Raw genomic sequence first — 18,623 nt, forward strand, 5'->3', positions numbered from 1 at the left:
CGTGGAGAGCAACCCTCCTCTGTCGTTGTCATTGTCAACGTGCTATTCCGTCTCTCATGGCTTCCTTCGCTGTGAAAAAAGTCCTCAACGTCGCGCCCACTGTGCGCGCCCGCCCTTCTGGCGTCCCTTTGGCGCCTTTGGTCAACCTTACTACCAGGGCTCCCGCTGATGGACATGGGCATGGTGAAACCGCCCGTTCTGACACTCCTCAGAAATGGGCTGGCGGTATTTCAAGGTCTTCGTCTGGTCTCATCTCTAAGACTTTTTTCAACAGTAAGCAGCATTTTTTCCGAAGAAAAGTATTCTTTACAAGCAAGTTATGCAGTTCCACCCACTACCACTTTCCGACCGCGCCTCCTTCATACCTCTGCCATCGTCAAAGATGCACCTGAAGTCCCTGATTTCTCTCAGTACCGTGCACCCAATACGGACATGAACCGCGCCTTTTCTTATTTCATGGTCGGGTCCCTCGGTGTTCTCTCCGCATCTGTTGCAAAGTCCAGTGTCTCCGAGTTCCTCGTCACAATGTCTGCCTCCGCCGATGTTCTTGCGCTCGCCAAAGTTGAGGTAGAGCTTGGCAACATACCCGAGGGCAAGAACGTGATCATCAAGTGGCGTGGCAAGCCCGTATTCATCAGGCATCGAACACAGGCAGAAATTGAGGAGGCCAGAAGGGAAGACTGGAAGAGCTTTAGGGACCCCGAGAGCGACGAGAGCCGTGCGAAAAAGCCTGAATGGCTGGTCATGCTGGGCGTTTGCACTCATCTAGGTTGTGTACCTATCGGTGAAGCGGGTGATTACGGAGGATGGTGCGTATGATCTAATTCGCCTTGCTTGATGCATTTTTACCCCACTACCAGGTTCTGCCCTTGCCATGGTTCCCATTATGATATCTGTATGTTTTCTTCCCGTAACTAATGCTTGGCTAACTCATTTTCCTCCAGCTGGCCGTGCCCGTAAAGGCCCTGCCCCTGTGAGTACTCACATCGACAACTATTTCACGTCTCTCATTCTCCTTAGCTCAACCTGGAAATTCCCGCCTACGAATTTAATGAAGCGGAAGGCAAACTTGTTATCGGATAGATGTGTTCAATAGATCAAAAGGCTGTATTTATTGCCTCCCGAACATCTATATCCAAACGCTTAGCGTGAATCTCTTGACAGAAGATGAAAAAATGTAAGGTTAAGTACCATAACAAGATCCTATTGTTTTTTTTTGAGCGCTGATACTTTGACTCTCCTCGATCCTTCCTCGGTGGCCAGGCGAGGTCAAGATTGCTCACAACGGGCCTTATCGTGATTACTTAGCGCTTAGGAAAAGAATAATAGAAGATCATTTTGCGTTATCATAGTGTCATTCTTGATGAATCCATGCCCATCCATCAGGATATACAATACTGCCAATCTTATATCTCTGGGCATCTTGTTGCCAAGGGTTTCATGGAAAACAGACAATCTGGTGCCCTCTCTGTTGACAACAAGGCCTGCGAAAGCTGGCCACTTCAAGGACAATCTTTCATCTTACGTCTGGGATTCTGAAGCTTATCTGAAGACTCCGGGACGAGAAGGACAAGAAAGTTTAATTTTTGTGGGATGAATTCTATCCTTGCATGCCGGTCAAATGCCGGTGGGAATTGGACCGGCCCGGAATAAGCCGGCAGGTCATCAGGAAGGTCATAATTTGCTTTTTGAGACAGACGAGGGCGCTTTATTCAATGCTTTCCCATTCTCGATTGACGGCGTTCATCGCCATTCAACCACGAACTCTTCTCAGCATTCGTGCTACCACATCCACGTCCCGACACAAATTCAGGATGGCGAGCACCCAGGTCTCTGCGGTGCGAAGAGCGATGCATTCCAACTGCAAAAGATGACTGACGCGCTATCTGCCTGCAGTTTGGTCTCAAGGACTCAAGCCTCATTAAAATGCAAGGATTTGTGGACGGAAAATGGAGTGATGCAAAAGACGGAGCAACTATCAGTGTGACTAGTGAGTGTCTTCCAGTACGCGTCGAGAACTTTTAATATAGCTCGCCTAGATCCCGCTACTCTCGAAGAGCTCGGGACAGTCCCTGAGATGGGTCTATCTGAAACAATGGAAGCTATAGATGCAGCCTCCAAGGCATTTCCCGCATGGAGTAGAACGACCGCCAAGGTTGGCAATACGCCTTATCCTCGCTTACCCACTCATGCAATCCTTCATCAGCACCGACACGACATACTAATGAAACTCTTCGCCCTCATGCAAGAGAATCACGACGACTTGTCCAGGATAATTGTATGAGCGTCCTATATCAGACTTCCGAGTTTCTTACGCATGTCAACAGACCCTCGAAAACGGGAAACCGCTCAAGGAGGGCATGGCAAGTTTGCGGTCTCAAATAGCATCATGCTGATGTCATTTGTTAGGGTGAGAACGCCTACAGTGCTTCATTCATCGAGGTCTGTCATTGTTTACATATTTTCACATCGGTCATATTGACTATTTCATCCGTAGTGGTATGGTAGGCATTCTATCAAGTTCCTAATTCTTTCAGTGATTCAAGCCTTCAATAGCCGAAGAAGCCGTGAGGGCATACGGAGGTAACTACAGACCTATTGTTAGATCTGAACTCAACATTTTTGCATTCGAACCAGAACAGATTCCTTCTGCTAACAGTAATATCAGAAACCTCGTAATCAAGCAACCAATCGGTGAGTTTTATTATCTATCACTTCTGCTAATGGGGCCTTCTGAAACCTGGTAACAGGTGTTGTGTATGTAATTTGACGATTAAGATCGTTTATACGTTGACGAACGTTGTAGTTCCATTCTTACACCATGGAACTTTCCTTCTGCTATGATTACACGGAAACTGGGTGCTGCCCTAGCTGCTGGTTGCACGGCTGTGATCAAGCCCCCACCAGAAACCCCCTTTTCAGCACTCGCTATCGCAGAGGTGAATATACAGTTCTGGCTGTTTACTTAGGGTCTCTAAGGTGGTATGTAGCTGTGTCGTCGTGCCGGTATTCCTGATGGTGTTGTCAATATGGTCACTACTGAAAAAAACGTTGTTACCGTTGGAAGGGAGCTATGCGAGAATAAGGTACTACATGTATTTGACTTGGTTATCTCGCTTCCTAACTGAACGTTGTCCCAGGCTATCAAAAAAGTTTCTTTCACTGGGTCAACGCCTGTTGCAAAACTGCTCTACGGGCTAGCTGCATCGACATTGAAGAAGTAGCAAAAGCTTTTCATCCATGTTTTGACGCACTGACATATCTTCAGAATCTCCCTGGAAGCAGGAGGAAATGCGCCATTCATTGTGTTTGACGACGCTAACATCGAAGAAGCTGTCGATGGTAATATTACTCCGTTTCCGCTTTAAAATTTGGTTCTCACTTTCATCCAGCTGCAATTCTTTGCAAGTTCCGCGGCAGTGGCCAAACGTGTGTCTGTGCGAATCGGATCTACGTCCAATCGAACGCCTATGCAGAGTTTGCATCACGTCTGACAGAAAAGGTGGCTGCTTTCAAAGTCGGAAATGGCCTGGATGAGCAGACGTGAGTTTCCCTCAAGAGCCCATGACTCCAACCCTAATTCTCATTTACAGCACTCACGGTCCACTTATTCATGCTCGGGCCGCGGAGAAAGTCGCTCGTCACGTCAATGATGCTGTGTCATTAGGCGCCCAGGTTCTAATAGGCGGCAAGGGCATTCCCGATACCTCGTTCTACCTCCCCACAGTCCTATCTGAAGTGCCCGCCAACGCCATGCTGAATAGTGAAGAAACGTTCGGTCCTTTAGCGGCGCTACAACAATTTGAGACCGAAGAGGAAGTGGTAAGGCTAGCGAATTCGACGGATGTCGGACTTGCTGGTTACTTCTTTTCGCGAGACGTGGGCCGAGTGTGGCGAGTTGCCGAAAAGCTGCAAGTGGGGATGGTTGGTGCGAATACCGGTCTCATAAGCCAAGCCGTCATTCCATTTGGTGGTATCAAGGAAAGTGGTCTTGGAAGAGAAGGGGGACCGCACGGAATAGATGAGTATATGAATACGAAGCTGATTGTTTTCGGTGGATTGGGTATGTGAAGGACGGCGCCGCGAAGTACGAACTCTTGTAATTTTGCTTATGGAAAGCTTTTTGTACTTGTAGTAGCACCTGACAAACTAAGCGAGACCCGGGCCCGGTCAAGAATATATATATGTGCCGGATCATTACTTACTCACTAACCAACAACCATCATGGCAGAAGTAGAGATTCTGACATTCCATTCCGTCTTGAAACTGGCTTCTCCAAGTGGATTATATCTCGTAGGATATGCCTGGCTGTTTGGAATGTGTTAGTGAAGTTGTAGTCACTTCTTCCGTCAACCGTGCTTACCGATTTTACAGCAATCTGGGTTTCTTTCTTTGGTGGTAAGTACGTGCTGCAAGAATCGAATCTGAAGCTCAACCACGATAAGGTGTGATTGCCTTCAAGGCCTTGCGTGAGCACGCCTGAGTCATAGGACGTCCTTATTTTCTAATCTCTCTTTGCGGTACCAGCGCGACAGCAATTTGGCGCTCTACAGCATAAGACATTCCCGATCTATTTTGTCGTTTCTATCTTGTTATCTTCGGGTCTATTGGCGTCTTGGACCAATTCCCATCCTGATGTCATCACATACATTAGACACCCCCTTGTGGTGGATGTCGCACAGGCGTATACTCTAGCATCTATCTCGTTGGCGCAAGGATTCAACTATTTTGTTGTGGGTCCTCTGACCAGCAAGTGAGTGAAATGATACAGGATCTCTTGGCGTAGTTTCGATGCGTTACCCAGGACTATGTTCCAGCGTCATAAGCTGGAAAAACAAGAAGGAAAGGTGTACAATGAACCCGGAGTGCGTTAGTACGATGCAAGTGTTGATTCGTGCTGAATATTGTGTCTGTAGGTGTCTGAGGACATGAAAACGTTGAATAGGCGGTTTGGTTACTTGCACGGGATTTCATCCCTTGCAAATCTTTATGCCGTGATTGCCTTGGGCTTTCATGGATTGTGGATTGGAGCAGCTGGTACCGGTATCAAGGCCACCTTTTGAAATGGAAAGCAATGATAACAGTCATTAAAACACATGATGGATAAATACAATGTTGATACTGCCCACTGTAATTATGCACCTACAGACTCTATCTCTGGCATGTATCCCTCCCTAAGACTCCTCTCCAGCTTCCGAATCTCATCTATGCTTGAAGCTTTTGCAATGGCGGCCTTGACCTTCTCCGCATCCTCCTTGGACATGAGTCGTCCAGCCTTAATTGTTGGTGCAGCCTGGCGGGGCTCGTCCATCATCAACGCAGCTTTGGTAGCCTGCGTGTTCGAAACCGTCGTCGAGATGGTGGTCGCAAGTGCTGTAGGCAAATTTTCTGCTGTCACGAACAAAGACTTGCCAGCTTTTCGCTCCTACGTATGCGTGAACAAGGCTGAATGGCTCGGACGGTTGAGACGCGCACCTTGTCTCGAATTCTCTGAAAATCCAAAACTCTTAGCCCAGGTATTCTCCAGGCAAGCCATTCGCGATACCATTTTTTTTCTCGCACGGGGTTACCGAGCAGGGAGAGATATTTGAGGTTTTTTAGTTCCTTGAGCGGCTCAAGGTCACCCAGTTCGGCAATGTTGTTGTTTGTGAGTACGAGGGTCGTCAAATGAGGAATAGATAAGTGGATAGAGGGCGAAATGGCGGCCACTCTGTTGTTGGACATAAGGAGTGTGTGCAGGCGCTTGAGCAGAGGAAAGTTGCCCAGAGTGACGACGGAGTTGTCTGTCATGTCGATAGCATCGTGCTGGTCCTACATACGGTCTTACATGGTGAAAGAGGCGAACAAAAGTCTAACGACACGTACCCGCGTTATACCCAGATTTTCAATGGCTGGAATTTTATATCCTGTACAGAGAGCTGAGCAGGAAAAGAGAGGGCATAGAAGAGGGCCGTACCACGTAGGTCGAGCTGACGTTCCTTGCAGGGATTCAGAGCCGACGATGCCTGGGCAAGGAGCTCGGGAGTTAGCTTCATGGTGACGGAGAGCGAAAGAGGCAGGAACGCGTCTGTTTGCCACGCTCGATTTGGATGCAAAAGGGGCTTGCCTCTTCTTTCCACCACCATGAAGGCCCTTCACCAGCGTCTGCAGCTGTCCGTTATTTTCTTCTTTTCTGTCTTCCTCCGTTCTGACTCTCTGCAGCTACCTTGAAGGCAGCGATGCCTACACTTTTCTGCCCATTGGAGAATCTGCGAACGTACAGTCGCTGACCATTGACCGTGCTACTGGAGAGATGTTACTCAATCGTGAGCTTTACATTGGTCATTGTGCACAATAGCTTGTCTCATGAGGTGTAGCACCGAATACTGCTGTACCTCCTATGGCTCATCGGTCAGGCAAACCAATATATGGTATCTTGGGCTTGATAGCCTTGTCCATGTGTATGCGGTTTCTTTCACTGTCCTATGTTCTGGCTCACTTTGCATCAGCCGAGTATGTGGTTATCATCACAGGCCGGGAACCGCGCGGGCGAATCGCTGGTCAAGATGTTTACCGAGCAACCGATTTCGACATGCTTCCACTGAACCCGAACATCACTGTCCAGCACCCGCCACATCCAGTTGAAGGACATCTGTTAGCTCTTCTACGATCTCATCTGTATGGCGGTGTATTTCTTTTCAGCTATGGCTGGGATTTGACGAGGAGGTTGCAACTTCAATGGGAGCGCCGAGAGCACGATACCAACAAGGCATTTTGGGAAGTGGTGCGTCTTTACATTGTTTATGGGGCTTTCTTCTCATTGAAAGACGACTCAGGCAGACGATAGATTTTTTTGGAATAGGTGCGTAATGTCTGTGTACACGGCGCAAGTGTCCTGAATGACGTATAGATTCCTTCAAACACGTCTCATAGACGCCAACGCCAAGCAAGACGTAAGTCTCTTCTTCATTACCTTTCCAGTCTTGTTAATAATCTGTGAACATCAGCTCAGTCCTTTCATCCTTCCAGTCCTATATGGATGTGAGTGACTTTCCTAGACGAGGGCCGCAGCTTAATTTCTCCCTAGCGTTTGACATTCGGCCTGCCTTCGTGCAGGGACGACACATGCAGCTCGCACTCATAAGTAGACGGTCCCGTTTTCGTGCGGGTACACGTTATTTCCGTCGCGGCGTCGATAATGAAGGGCACGTCGCCAATTTTAATGAGACGGAACAAATTCTCCTCGTTGAAGCCCCAGACTCTGCGACAATACCCCGTTCCGCTGATGAATTCGCTGCGCAACTCAGCTTTGTGCAAATTCGAGGTAGCGTGCCCGTGTTTTGGGCGGAGGTCAACACCCTGCGGTATAAACCCGACTTGCAAATTATGGATTTAGAGGATACTGTAGGTTGATCGAGCTATGATGGACGTTCACTGATGGGATGCTCTGTGTAGCCCAAGGTTATGAAGATGCACCTGTTGGAACAAATCTCTCTCTACGGAGACCAGACCCTGGTCAATCTCGTAAATCACAAGGGTCACGAGAAGCCTGTAAAAGAGGCTTATGAACGTTATGTCGCTCAGGTAATCTCAATCCCAGAACTGATGTGCACCTTTTAAAATGTTTTAGATCAATCTTCCTCAAGTTCGTTATGAATATTTTGATTTTCATAATGAGTGCAAGCATATGCGTTGGGACCGCATCAGTGTGCTCATTGAAAAGGTGGAAGATGACCTTGAGCGTCAATCGTCAGTGTATATACCTTTGGCTATGCTCCGCTTAATAGATATGCTAGGTACTTCCACGTCAACGCAAGTGAAAGCCAGCCACAAAAACTTCAATCGGGTACTGTACGCACCAATTGTATGGACAATCTCGACCGGACCAACGTCGTCCAAGCTGCATTAGCAAAATGGACGTTGAATCAACAGTTGATATCATTGGGAATCCTTTCTCCTGGTGGCTCTATCGATGAATACCCAGCGCTTAGTGCCGATTTCCGGGAGAGTGAGTTGTCACCCGTTCTTATCTTCGTATGTGGTTATCTAACTTGACACCAGTGTGGGCAGACCATGCTGATGCTATCGCCAAGGCATATGGTGGATCGGGTGCACTGAAGTCTGATTTTACAAGGACAGCTCAACGAACTAAGAAGGGCGTGCTTGAAGATGGTGTCAAGTCTGTGGTCCGGTACCTCAAAAACAACTACTTTGACGGTGCCAGACAGGTAAGATAAGAGACATATAGCTGCATAGCGTTGACGGTCTCCTAGGACGCTTTTGATTTAGTGACAGGGACATGGATTCCCAGAAAGAATCCCTCATCATCCTTATTTCTGGTCACCGATGCACGCCCTTTGATAACACGTTCTGTAAGTCGCTTGGTTTGACCATTTCTGTGCGTATCTCATCACTTTCCTTGACAGATGCCTGTGATTGCATCTTTCTCCGGTTTTATGATATGTGCAGGGTTAACATTGCCTCGAACTTCTGGTTTGCTCAGTACATCATGATAAAAAAATTTCTCACTAATCATCCCTTCTCAGAGTATTCGCTGTTCTATTATTTCCTGCTTTGGGTTACATTGTTGACCGTGGCGGCCGCTTACATGATCGTTAACGGCATTGATTTCGTGTCGTGGCCAAAGTTGATGCCTCCCACCGACATTATTTACTATAATGGTCCTGGCTTCCGCTCAGCGCGCAGTGGTATGGGACTCAGTGGTGGCAAGGACATGAAGACCAGCTTGGGGAAAACCACGAAATGGTTGAATGGTGGGAGGACACGGAGAGGAACGGTGAGCTTGGAAGATGGGGAAATCAAGAAGCGGGTTGACTGACGATAGATATCGTGTATTGTTTGGATTTTATTTACCGGTAGACTGGAAGGGACGGTGGGCGAGTAATACTATGTTGCTTTGCTGGTGATCTGAAAGGGTAGTCCTAATCGAGAAGGCTGATCATCACCGCCGCGGAGTTGCAAATTTCTCGGTTGCAAATTTTCTCTTCGTAGCAGCTGCCATCTCTCTCTTTCACTCGCCACCATGTCCAAAGGAACCAAACGCGCCTCGCCCGGTGCTACTGAAGAGAAGGAGAACCCCCTGCAAGGCATCGAGCTCAGCGAAGAAGATGCCCAAAAATTGAACGACATCCAAAAGGATACGCAGCGGATAGAGATCTGGGTCGGTGAGTCTGGCCTGCATGTCGTTCAGGTCTTCGTTTTCTCATTATTTCGATGCAGAACGTGAAACGGCAAAAAAACAGCTGCCTCTCTGGGAGAAACGTCGCGAGACTCTCAAGTCTATCCCAAAATTCTGGCCAGTGGCTTTGATGAACCACGTTGGATTCGGCATCCACGTCCAGCACAACTCGGACCAGCTTGCTCTCACTTATCTCGAGGACGTCTGGCTTACACGGGATACGAAGGAGCATCGTTCCTTCACTCTCGAATTCGTAAGTGCCCGTCTCCTACTGAGCCGTTGCCAAATAACTTGACCTGTTGTCTTGCAGTTCTTCAAGGAAAACCCTCACTTCACGGACAAGGTGCTCAAGAAGGAGTATAAATACATAACCCCCCCTGGCGCAGCGGATGAAAAGCCAGACGAAAATGGTATCACTGAGACCATGCTCGACTTTTCATGGGAACGTGACATTGAGCCATCGGTATGAGCGGTCTGCTTTGTGTTAGTCTTATGTATGCTTACTCGTGTTAGACGATGAAAATTAACTGGAAGGACCCTGCCAGAGCACTGACCAAGCTGTACCCTCGAGAGCCAGGCCCAGAGCCTGACGACGACCCCGTTGACCCGGGCAGTTTCTTCAACTTCTTCGAGCTCAAGTCGGATCCCTATGAAGTCAGTCCACCTTGGTAACTAAGCTGTTCCAATACTCATCTCTGTCCTTCAGATCGGGCTTACAATTGCTAACGAGGTGTTTCCCGAAGCTGTCAACTACTTCTTGGACCAAGGCAATGACGACGACATCGATTCAGACGACTCTGACGATGATTCAGACGATGATGATGATGCTGAGGAGATTGACCTCGAGAAGCCCCGTAAAAAACAGAAGGTGTAAGGAGTTAGTGGTATAATGGTCCTATTATGGAGGCGGTAATTACTGACACTGATGAATACTACAGCCCATTGAAATTATAACTATGGGGGATGTTACCAGTGTTACCGGCAACGGCCGTGCTGAATGGCAAAGGTCACTTGCAAATGCCTATTTTTTTCGACTAAAAAAGATATCTTTCTTTTTGACGGTCGTCGTCCGTGGTATTAGCCTTAATGATTGCGTTGAGCAGCCCATTCGGTTAGACCGAGGCGGGGAGCGCCATTTCCATTACGTTCCGCCAGTTCAGTCGCGGCCACGTCACTACCAGTGGTGCCGCAACTGTTGATCCTGACGGGTTTTCGTCGGCATCGCCTAAAGGCCTGGTGTCCCGGCTAGACTTCCAGAGCAGGTGTTCTCGTCACCGTGTCCTACCTTGGCAAATGCCCTTGACTTTTGAATCCAAAGGCAATCAAGCCTTCACAAGAGCTTTCCATCAGACACGCTCCTCACTGATCCTTGTTTCTGAACTGAAGCACCAGCACTTGCTATTTTCTTGATATGATATGATATAGGATCTTCCTGGTGGAAATGGCTGGCAGGAGAGGGAATGGGAACATGCACAGGATTCATTATTGACTTGTTATTCCCTGGATCCTAAGTCGGATATGACTTGAATGATAACCTGGAGGAGGCACTATCAATATTTCCTAAACATTATTTAAATAATACTGCCTTTCATCTATCTCCGGCTTCAAATCACAAGGCAGATCTAGAGACTGCATGATACAAGTCTGCACTAGAATGATAGTTACAAGCCGTACTAAAGGAACTCTCACAACCCAGTAAAAAGACATAAGGTAGTCCAAGGCTTACACAATAGAAACAAAAAGTAACAGTAAAGGGCAATATTGTCTAGAATGGTATGGTATAAGAGAAGGGTAAAAAGACGAGTAATGAGATATCCGAACACCAAAAGCAGCACATATAACAATTAAGAAATAAGAGAACGAGAGGAACAGAAGATAAGAGTATAAGATAAAGCACACCGTTGATGAATGCAACCAATCTAAACCTAACATGCAATCCCTTGCAACCCTCACCAAGACCCAGCAACCTCATCACCCTCTACAACATCTAACCACCGATGGTCTATCATATCCCTGGCATGACTACGCTGCTTCATGTCAATGACAAGCATAGGCTCAAGGAAGTCACACAGGATCGTGGCGTCCTGATCTGTGTAAAGGTATTTCTCCACCATAACACGCTTTAATGGCCATGGTTTCAAAGACCTGATATATCGTAATGCACCTGATACCACCATTAATCTTTTGCAATGAAATTTGTAAGGCCTGAAAAACATACCTGTATGATCAAACAACTCACGACTATACTTGCCACCCATCTTCGCCTCCATCGAAAAATCGCCAAGGAGCTCAATAATTTGAGCCATATGATCGTCGTCTTTGGTAAACAACTCGCCTTGACCCTGGGGATCAAAGAGATATTCAGCCGTCAAAAGCTCAAACACCTGCATCTACAGTCAGTTTGCATAGTCAAAAAAGGTTAAGAAGACTGACCACACAAGCTACGCTCCATATATCAGCAGTAACATCCCAATCTTTCCGTCCAAAAATTGCCTCAGGTGCTCTATATTGCCGTGTCTGTATATCCTCCGTAAAGTGCTTCTTGGACGGTGTTGCATTTCCTAAATCCGCAATCTTTATTGATAATGGCGGCAGAAGAGAAGCCTCTGCTGAGTGTACTGAAGGGATGTCCATAGGCTGAGGAGCCTGTGATGTTTCTATTCGAGGTAGTGGTGAAGGAATCTGAGTAGAAAGGGCCGTCGGAGAACTGGGTGTCGGGGGAGGCACAGCAGGAGAAGCCAGGGGCGTGATGTCTGTGAACGATATTGAGATAGGTGGAGGTGATGATTTCTTTATTGATGGCGCATGATGAAAGTCAACAGATCGGGGCGGTATGGAAGATGAAGCAACTTTACTGCGACGTGGAGCAGTCTGGGAAAGAAGGGAGGGGCCAGAGGTTTTGTTGCCAACAGGCCAAAGTAAGGTTGAGGAGGAGTCACTGTCATGAGAAACAACAGCAGGGTACGGTAAATGAGTCGAAGATGCTCCCGAATCAGAAGAGACAAGAGATAGTTTACATTCGTCAGCATGTATCGTGCCAGTCGGTGAAGGTCGAGCAACGGTAGCTGTGTTGGAAGAACTACAGGACTTGGTGCTCAGTGCTCCCCAACTTGTGCTGTTTGGTGATGACAGATGGAAATATTCTCCTCGTTCCTCTTTCCCGTTCGCCATGACTGAAGTTGATACAACAACAGCAGGAGCAGGAGATGACAGCCCGGGATCTTTCCAGGATCCAGAGACAGACAAGCCTGAATTCGGCCGTGAATGGCCGAGTCCAGACGCTATTGATGATTTGTATGATGACAAGAACGAGCAAGACGCCTTCTCCTTCCATGAACCATACGTACCCAGTTTGTCTTTCCATGACGACAAAGGGATGTCGGCAGCATTTGTGGCATCCTTGTGCTCGCATGCCGCGATAGGGACACCATTAACAATGTCCTGACATTCACCATCGCTGTCTTCTGAAGGAGAAACGTCGACCTTGACACGATGTTTCTGTCCTAGAAGCCCAAGGGCAACAGCACCAATAGAATGTGACAAGGAAGTTGGGGGTGTACTGATAATACTGCAGGACACTGCATCAGTCGAACCCGAGGCAGAAGTTGATGCCATTGATGATGACGATGACGATGACGATGTAGATGGGGAATTAGGCAGAGGATTAGGCTTCTGGGAGGATACGGCGGTCGATTTGCTTCCGTCCGGATCATCAGGAGAATCGTTCGGTGGTACAGATGTGGATAGCCCACTAGGGACTTTCGGAGCGCTGTTCGTGAGACCAGCACCGTTGCGTAGATCAGCAGATCGTTGTGCCAGTGGTGACGGCCCGGCGAAACTTCCGTTGGCACTATTGAGGCCGCTCCCACTGCCACCTTGACAGCCATTTAGTGCTCCAAAGCTCATGCTCAATCCATGGATGCCAACGCTCCTTGAGGGACTTGAGAGGGGCTGAGAGTCAAATATCTGAACGGAGCGACGAGTAGATCGTTGATTCCGTATAACAAGACCTGAGCGGATATTAGACGGTAGAGGGACACCGACCCGGCGGGAAGTCGGTGAAGGCGACTGTGATAACTCGGTGGAGATGTGGGTTTCAATGTCAGGAATGGAAATTACTACAGGGATATAAATCAGTTTTCGGTGACTCGGAGGTCAAGTTACTTACGAATATTCTCTGGTTTGATGTCGGTGTGAACCAAGTCGCATTCGTCATGGAGATACTGGAGGCCGAGAAGAATTTGCCTGGTGATGACCTTGACGAGCGCGCGCGATACTCCGTGCTTCTTGTTACGTTCTATCAACGCCAAGAGGTTCTCACCAAGAGGCTCGAATACGATGCATATATGGGAGGCCTCTGGTCCTTGGTGGGAGAATGAGTCAAGAAAGGAGACAAGGTGCTGGCGGCCTGGATGGGTTGGTGAAAACGATGCGACCTGAGAAAGAAGTTTAATCTCGTCTCTCGCGGTTTCCGCATATCGTGCAGCAGACTTGACAACCTTGAGAGCAGAGTGACGTTGAAGGCTGAAAAGTAGAATGATGACAAAAGGGCGAACAAGAAAAAACACAGATACTTACTGGGCGTCTTTGACGAGCCATACAGTCGAGAAATGACCCCAGCTGCCGATTGCGCAAGATTAGGAAAGCTGTCAGGGAGTAGGTGTAAATAACGACGCACCCAAGTTTCCTTATGACCCTGTATCTATTATTCTTGAAAGTGTCGTTGAGCTTGACAGGTAGATATCCTCCTGCGTTGTAATCTGCTGGACTCTCCTCGTCCTTGCACGGGGGCTCCTCCACGGGCAGGATTCTTGGGCCAACCGAAGTAACGACATATGAGTATTTGGCAGGAGACTGCTGTGGTGCCATCCGCAAAACGCAGAGGGAAACCTGGAGAAACGAGGGACGAGAGGTTCAGTGAGATGGGTGGAGGAAGAGGTTGAGCGGTGGCGTATTCTCGGAACTGAAGGTCTCTGATTGGCGGCATTTTCCGGTAAGCACTGCCACGGGAGTATCCTGCTTCCGGCAAAATAAAATAGATAAATTACAGTACTACTGGTATCATTTTGTAGAAGATATCCTGGTTGCAATCCCAGGTATTTTGAGCTCCCTGCTGGCTGGCAGAAAATGATATCGGGCGTTATCTTTGTAGTCGGTATCTTCTATCTCAGGGTAATCCTCGTGCCCGGTTTATCGCAGACCTAGCATATGGCCGTCATCATCCTAGGCCAGTGGCGGCGATGCCGAGGGGTGAAAATGGGTGACTTCCCGCAGCATTTAGAAACACAGATTATTTTCTAAATCCATCAAAGTCCCAATTTGAAATCATTTAGAATTTATATTTCTAAACCGTAAGCCAATTTAGGTCTGGAAACACAAACAGCGATCGGTGAGGGTTAACTGAGGCCGAAACGAGAGACAAAGGCGAGATAGGTGTTACTTTCCTTTAATCCTGGACTTTATAGGCCTCGATAGACATCCGAAGTGGACTACCTTACAAGTTTGTTACTACCGTGAATTTCAGAAAGTTACCCGAGTCGGGTATGAAAAAGACAGTAGTTGGGATGGAAAAAAATGGCCGGTTCTCAAGAAAGTAGCTGGGAAGTAGCCTTATAGACACTTCACAGTATTTGTTAGGTCCACCAAAGATTCAATACAAGGATACAAGGCTAGCAGAGCAAAAATGAGCTTTGGACTGAAGACAGGCGCGGCAGGACAGTGGTAGGTACATGAGAGGCGACGTGAGTGAAAGACGCCTCGGAAACTAACAGGTCCAAATAGAGATCGAGATTGATGGAATTTCCAAATGCGGTTATCAAAGGTTTAGAAACATAATTTAGATTTAGAAGGGGGGGTCGGAGGGGTCGTCTAGACTAAAATCTAGACGAGGGTGTTTCCCATCAAATTGTGGCGCTCATCCAATTTGTTATATCGGCATCGCTCGGCATCTCTGATTTAGAAAATAATCTATGTTTCTAAATGCTGCGGGAAGTCACCCAATGGTTACCATAATTGTTTAATATTACTGAATTCTTTTACAAATATGTAATCGTGCCTTGGACGCGACGAAAGAGTCGCGCACGTCGGAACCGTGTCGCCGGTCGTGACCACGTGCGTCAGCCGTAAGAGCAGTGCTGCTCGCTGCTTCTCTACTACGACTCGATAATCGACGGCCCTCTCTCTTGCAATGTCGCCGACAACCAAGAGACCGGAAATGGCGCCCAAGCAGTTCATTGGTGCCGTTGAGGACCGCTGGGACATGTACAGGTGTGCATATCGTCCCGTTTGCCTTGACCCTCGCTCATTTCGCTCGTAGTGACCGTTCTGAGGACTACACCATTGGCTCTCCAATAGGATTTGGGGCATCCTCTATTGTCTACTCGGCATCTTACAAGCCTCAAGGCTCTTCGTCTGCAATTCCGTGCGCCCTCAAAGTTCTGGATCTCGATTCACTTCCTCCCCATTCGCTATCGCTTTTGCAGCGGGAAACGACGCTGATGTCCCTGTCCAAGCATCCAAACGTTCTTCGTGTCCGTGGTTCATGGATGGATGGCCACAAGCTCTTTATCGCGTTGCGGCTCATGAACAAAGGTAGTGCCGCCGACGTCATGCACTATGGCTGGCCTGCAGGCTTGGAGGAAGACGTCATACGTTGCATCCTTCGCCAGGCTCTCCTGGGTCTCAAGTACTCTTCCACCACTTATTGCCACCCTTAAGATCACTTACTCATCGTCTTAGCTATCTTCACGTCAATGGCTTCATTCATCGCGACATCAAGGCAGCAAACCTATTAATCGACGACGACGGAACGGTCCTTCTAGGTGATCTCGGTGTCGCCGCAAACCTTGCGGAAGACTCTTCTCCCAGCACTTCCTTTCCTTCTTGGAAGTCAAAAACCGTCTCCGCATGCTACGTCGCCTCTTCGCCTCAGCAAAATGGTTCTCATGATAATCAAGGCAGTACGTCAGTACACAGTCCTTATGGCTCCACCAGACGTGTCGTGCTTGTCGAACCTACCGCAGCACACTCAAGACCAGAGATGGGAAAACGGAAATCTTTCGTTGGTACGGTAAGTGCATGATGTTTTTGGCTATATCTGCGCTACATGATTCACTAGCCATGTTGGATGGCGCCAGAGCTCATTCAGGGGAAAAACTATGACTCCTCTGCAGATATATGGAGTTTTGGTATCACCGCTCTTGAACTCACACAGGGCCGGCCGCCTAGATCTCGCGAGTCACCTCAAAAGGTATTGCTGAAAACGTGTGTGTATACTACTTCATTCTTTGGTATTCTCATTGTTGCGGGAGCATAGAATCCAAGAAGCATCTCCTACATTAGATAGAGATGGCGGAACGTACAAATACTCGCGTGCTTTTCAAGAAATGGTGGAAAGCTGTCTGGTCAAAGACCCGTCGCACCGGTGTGTTTGTAAGCTACCAAGGCATTATTTATTCACTGGTTACCTTCTAGGCCAAATGCAGAACAACTCCTTCAAACACAGTTTTTCAAGGGAGCGAAGAAGCCTTCTTACCTTATCGCCAATATTCTCAGTGGGTTTATCACCTCTGGTCGTTCAACATGTCGCTGATCATATACTTTTAGAGAATCTTCCACCTCTGGCCTATCGGCAAGAACGTCGAGTTGTTGCAAGTAACCAAACATTTCGTTCGATTGATTCTTGGGATTTTGCCACTACCATCCATTCTCCTGCAAGCGTTCAGCGTCGTCGTCTACTTGATGAGCAGGGAGACGATGTGGTGTTCGAAATGGAGATCGAGTGGGACCGAGAAAGCGGGAGAAGAAGCGAAAACACGAGTCACCCTAGTGCGGTATCCTGGAACGAACCAGAACGGCCGGTGTCCGTAGAAGAAGAACCGGAACCTGAAACTGATTTGGTGCCATCTTCCGTATCTTCTTCACCCTCCGGATCGGAATTCCAAAGTACCAGCACCAGTACGTCTCCCGAGATTGATCTTTTCACGTCGCCGTCGTCTATTCATGAGGACGCGGAACCGAAGACTACTCAGCCAGTCAAAGAAATACCGACACCGAGTGGCCTCGTCGCTCGCATGCCGTCGGTGTCCGTGTCCGTCAAGGCCAAACCGGACATATCTGCTTCTCCGTCCCGAAGCGGGCTTTGGAAGAAGATGAAGTCAAATATAAGACGACCATCTTCGTATTACAATGGCACAAAAACATCTAAAGGTTTGTCGTCGTGCCATGATTTCGTTTTCACGCTTCTATACCTTTATCAGGAAAATCTTAGCTGGAAATATTACGACTGAATCTCATCCATTGCACCACATGGATACTGTAGATATTTAGATACCAACATTAATTACATATGCGCATGGTTCATTCGAATGTCGAGTTTAAGAACTGTAGAAGATCCTTCCTATTAGCTTCCCGTTCGTCATCTCCCTTGTCTTTTTTGACTTTCAGTTTGATCTGAGAGACAACGGTGAGATAGGATGGCACTGGGGACAATAAAGAAGAAACCTTTTTGCCGGTTAAGACGCTTCTCCGTCCTTCCTTGTCCTTGTCCTTCTTTCTATCCTTTTCTTTGCCTTTGCCTCTCTTTCTGTCCTTTATATAGTTGTTGTACTTGTGCCTTCGCGAATCGTTATCTTTTCTTCGACGAGGGGATCTAGAGCGTGAACTGCACCTCCGTCCCTTGGAAAGGCTGCGATCTTTACTCGAGAAAGACGAGTATGATTCAGACGAACGACTGCGCAGACGATGTTCCCGCTCCTAACAGTGAAAATAATATCCACTTTGAAGGTCAAAACAATGTCCTTTCAGGTGAAGGGACAGGAAAATGACGCACAGCTCGGTTAGACGGCTGGACAAAGAAGCATTAGAATCCACACTAAAGAAACGGGCTTGCACTTGCTCACGGAAGAGTTTCTATAACGCTCAGATATATCTTTGGAATACCGTTCTCGACCTCTCATGCCATGGTCAATGTTGGGTGTCTTGTCTAAAGAATGTCTGCGTTGACTGCCTTCATCTCGTTGACGATGTCGTTTCTCCTTTTCTCTTTCCGGAGACTTGGAGCGGAAGTGTTCTTTGAGCATGCAGGTAAATACGTCGAGTATTGGCACGCACAAAGGTTCGTCAGGTCGGATGTGAGCATTCACGGATCTTTGGACGCATAAATCATCAACTCACCATGGTGTCGATACTCGGTGCTACTGTGCTCGACGTAATGGCGTTCACGCATCGTCGTCGTAATGGTGAAAGATGTAACGATACCCTTTTCCAGTGATGACTGACTCATCACAAAACCCTGAGTCCCGGACCGGTAAGATACCGCTGGATGGACATTTAAAAAAAATCTGCAATTGCCACGTTTTCATGTTTTTGTATTTGCACTGATCTTAGCCAGAAGGTCTCCACTTCGCCCTTCGTGAGTAGCTATAAATCACTGAATCAAAGCCTG

The 18,623-nt window shown here is 47.8% G+C and overlaps 9 protein-coding genes across 9 annotated transcripts; 6 read left to right on the forward strand and 3 right to left on the reverse strand.

Annotated features, from left to right (window-relative positions):
* Positions 1 to 56: 56 nt before the first annotated feature.
* BT62DRAFT_961897 (ubiquinol-cytochrome c r) lies at positions 57 to 1,405 on the forward strand (the record flags this gene model as incomplete). The annotated part of the gene is made up of 5 exons (XM_043188612.1): positions 57 to 273; positions 326 to 809; positions 861 to 895; positions 945 to 973; positions 1,021 to 1,405. The coding sequence occupies 5 exons, from the start codon at positions 57 to 59 to the stop codon at positions 1,081 to 1,083; spliced, it is 828 nt and encodes a 275-aa protein (XP_043043702.1). The 3' UTR covers positions 1,084 to 1,405.
* Positions 1,406 to 1,694: 289 nt separating this feature from the next.
* On the forward strand, positions 1,695 to 4,193 carry BT62DRAFT_942974 (succinate-semialdehyde dehydrogenase). Its single transcript, XM_043187855.1, has 15 exons — positions 1,695 to 1,838; positions 1,897 to 1,990; positions 2,040 to 2,155; positions 2,207 to 2,278; positions 2,328 to 2,363; positions 2,410 to 2,442; positions 2,498 to 2,504; positions 2,557 to 2,583; positions 2,638 to 2,698; positions 2,807 to 2,939; positions 2,991 to 3,086; positions 3,141 to 3,220; positions 3,269 to 3,342; positions 3,393 to 3,543; positions 3,594 to 4,193. The coding sequence occupies exons 1-15, from the start codon at positions 1,716 to 1,718 to the stop codon at positions 4,069 to 4,071; spliced, it is 1,581 nt and encodes a 526-aa protein (XP_043043703.1). The 5' UTR covers positions 1,695 to 1,715; the 3' UTR covers positions 4,072 to 4,193.
* Positions 4,194 to 4,224: 31 nt separating this feature from the next.
* Positions 4,225 to 5,219, forward strand: BT62DRAFT_961904 (uncharacterized protein; the record flags this gene model as incomplete). Its single annotated transcript, XM_043188613.1, has 6 exons — positions 4,225 to 4,321; positions 4,375 to 4,398; positions 4,446 to 4,469; positions 4,528 to 4,753; positions 4,805 to 4,865; positions 4,917 to 5,219. The coding sequence occupies 6 exons, from the start codon at positions 4,225 to 4,227 to the stop codon at positions 5,061 to 5,063; spliced, it is 579 nt and encodes a 192-aa protein (XP_043043704.1). The 3' UTR covers positions 5,064 to 5,219.
* On the reverse strand, positions 5,135 to 6,035 carry BT62DRAFT_885433 (L domain-like protein; the record flags this gene model as incomplete). The annotated part of the gene is made up of 4 exons (XM_043182830.1): positions 5,135 to 5,425; positions 5,476 to 5,811; positions 5,866 to 5,906; positions 5,957 to 6,035. 4 exons carry the CDS (start codon positions 6,033 to 6,035, stop codon positions 5,135 to 5,137), a joined length of 747 nt encoding a protein of 248 aa, XP_043043705.1.
* Positions 6,036 to 6,104: 69 nt separating this feature from the next.
* BT62DRAFT_942981 (uncharacterized protein) lies at positions 6,105 to 8,955 on the forward strand. The gene is made up of 15 exons (XM_043187856.1): positions 6,105 to 6,152; positions 6,202 to 6,305; positions 6,357 to 6,440; positions 6,489 to 6,763; positions 6,816 to 6,841; positions 6,890 to 6,932; positions 6,987 to 7,020; positions 7,067 to 7,383; positions 7,435 to 7,563; positions 7,610 to 7,728; positions 7,776 to 7,987; positions 8,041 to 8,207; positions 8,253 to 8,351; positions 8,406 to 8,472; positions 8,526 to 8,955. The coding sequence occupies exons 1-15, from the start codon at positions 6,124 to 6,126 to the stop codon at positions 8,816 to 8,818; spliced, it is 1,998 nt and encodes a 665-aa protein (XP_043043706.1). The 5' UTR covers positions 6,105 to 6,123; the 3' UTR covers positions 8,819 to 8,955.
* Positions 8,956 to 9,022: 67 nt separating this feature from the next.
* Positions 9,023 to 10,200, forward strand: BT62DRAFT_961910 (uncharacterized protein; the record flags this gene model as incomplete). Its single annotated transcript, XM_043188614.1, has 5 exons — positions 9,023 to 9,164; positions 9,220 to 9,431; positions 9,489 to 9,641; positions 9,692 to 9,832; positions 9,885 to 10,200. 5 exons carry the CDS (start codon positions 9,023 to 9,025, stop codon positions 10,050 to 10,052), a joined length of 816 nt encoding a protein of 271 aa, XP_043043707.1. The 3' UTR covers positions 10,053 to 10,200.
* A 482-nt stretch (positions 10,201 to 10,682) lies between these two features.
* BT62DRAFT_961911 (kinase-like protein) lies at positions 10,683 to 14,117 on the reverse strand. The gene is made up of 6 exons (XM_043188615.1): positions 13,857 to 14,117; positions 13,757 to 13,798; positions 13,347 to 13,702; positions 11,612 to 13,296; positions 11,397 to 11,562; positions 10,683 to 11,342 (listed from the first exon to the last, which is right to left on the reverse strand). Exons 1-6 carry the CDS (start codon positions 14,045 to 14,047, stop codon positions 11,128 to 11,130), a joined length of 2,655 nt encoding a protein of 884 aa, XP_043043708.1. The 5' UTR covers positions 14,048 to 14,117; the 3' UTR covers positions 10,683 to 11,127.
* A 1,189-nt stretch (positions 14,118 to 15,306) lies between these two features.
* On the forward strand, positions 15,307 to 17,605 carry BT62DRAFT_927525 (kinase-like protein). The gene is made up of 8 exons (XM_043185273.1): positions 15,307 to 15,445; positions 15,495 to 15,863; positions 15,917 to 16,247; positions 16,296 to 16,441; positions 16,494 to 16,601; positions 16,652 to 16,731; positions 16,784 to 17,386; positions 17,437 to 17,605. Exons 1-8 carry the CDS (start codon positions 15,366 to 15,368, stop codon positions 17,445 to 17,447), a joined length of 1,728 nt encoding a protein of 575 aa, XP_043043709.1. The 5' UTR covers positions 15,307 to 15,365; the 3' UTR covers positions 17,448 to 17,605.
* On the reverse strand, positions 17,502 to 18,443 carry BT62DRAFT_497492 (uncharacterized protein). Its single transcript, XM_043181161.1, has 3 exons — positions 18,079 to 18,443; positions 18,009 to 18,023; positions 17,502 to 17,932 (listed from the first exon to the last, which is right to left on the reverse strand). The coding sequence occupies exons 1-3, from the start codon at positions 18,256 to 18,258 to the stop codon at positions 17,537 to 17,539; spliced, it is 591 nt and encodes a 196-aa protein (XP_043043710.1). The 5' UTR covers positions 18,259 to 18,443; the 3' UTR covers positions 17,502 to 17,536.
* Between the last annotated feature and the right edge of the window lie 180 nt (positions 18,444 to 18,623).

Source organism: Guyanagaster necrorhizus (genome assembly GCF_019112545.1).
Source record: "Guyanagaster necrorhizus MCA 3950 unplaced genomic scaffold BT62scaffold_4, whole genome shotgun sequence".
Classification (NCBI taxonomy): Eukaryota; Fungi; Basidiomycota; class Agaricomycetes; order Agaricales; family Physalacriaceae; genus Guyanagaster; species Guyanagaster necrorhizus.

What these genes read in the sequence shown, in the direction of transcription:
- BT62DRAFT_942974 (XM_043187855.1), top strand. Translation starts at nt 1,716, where the DNA reads ATGCTTTCCCATTCTCGATTGACGGCGTTCATCGCCATTCAACCACGA. An exon ending in GGAGTAGAACGACCGCCAAG is followed by an intron (nt 2,156 to 2,206) that starts GTTGGCAATACG and finishes ATCCTTCATCAG; the next exon opens with CACCGACACGACATACTAAT. An exon ending in AACCGCTCAAGGAGGGCATG is followed by an intron (nt 2,364 to 2,409) that starts GCAAGTTTGCGG and finishes GTCATTTGTTAG; the next exon opens with GGTGAGAACGCCTACAGTGC.
- BT62DRAFT_942981 (XM_043187856.1), top strand. Translation starts at nt 6,124, where the DNA reads ATGAAGGCCCTTCACCAGCGTCTGCAGCT. An exon ending in ACGCCAACGCCAAGCAAGAC is followed by an intron (nt 6,933 to 6,986) that starts GTAAGTCTCTTC and finishes TGTGAACATCAG; the next exon opens with CTCAGTCCTTTCATCCTTCC. An exon ending in GATGACCTTGAGCGTCAATC is followed by an intron (nt 7,729 to 7,775) that starts GTCAGTGTATAT and finishes TAGATATGCTAG; the next exon opens with GTACTTCCACGTCAACGCAA.
- BT62DRAFT_961911 (XM_043188615.1), bottom strand. Translation starts at nt 14,047, where the DNA reads ATGGCACCACAGCAGTCTCCTGCCAAATACTCATATGTCGTTACTTCG. An exon ending in CATCAAACCAGAGAATATTC is followed by an intron (nt 13,297 to 13,346) that starts GTAAGTAACTTG and finishes ATATCCCTGTAG; the next exon opens with TAATTTCCATTCCTGACATT. An exon ending in TATGGAGCGTAGCTTGTGTG is followed by an intron (nt 11,563 to 11,611) that starts GTCAGTCTTCTT and finishes CTGTAGATGCAG; the next exon opens with GTGTTTGAGCTTTTGACGGC.
- BT62DRAFT_927525 (XM_043185273.1), top strand. Translation starts at nt 15,366, where the DNA reads ATGTCGCCGACAACCAAGAGACCGGAAATGGCGCCCAAGCAGTTCATT. An exon ending in GGAAATCTTTCGTTGGTACG is followed by an intron (nt 16,248 to 16,295) that starts GTAAGTGCATGA and finishes ATGATTCACTAG; the next exon opens with CCATGTTGGATGGCGCCAGA. An exon ending in CAAAAGGTATTGCTGAAAAC is followed by an intron (nt 16,442 to 16,493) that starts GTGTGTGTATAC and finishes GCGGGAGCATAG; the next exon opens with AATCCAAGAAGCATCTCCTA.
- BT62DRAFT_497492 (XM_043181161.1), bottom strand. Translation starts at nt 18,258, where the DNA reads ATGCTCAAAGAACACTTCCGCTCCAAGTCTCCGGAAAGAGAAAAGGAG.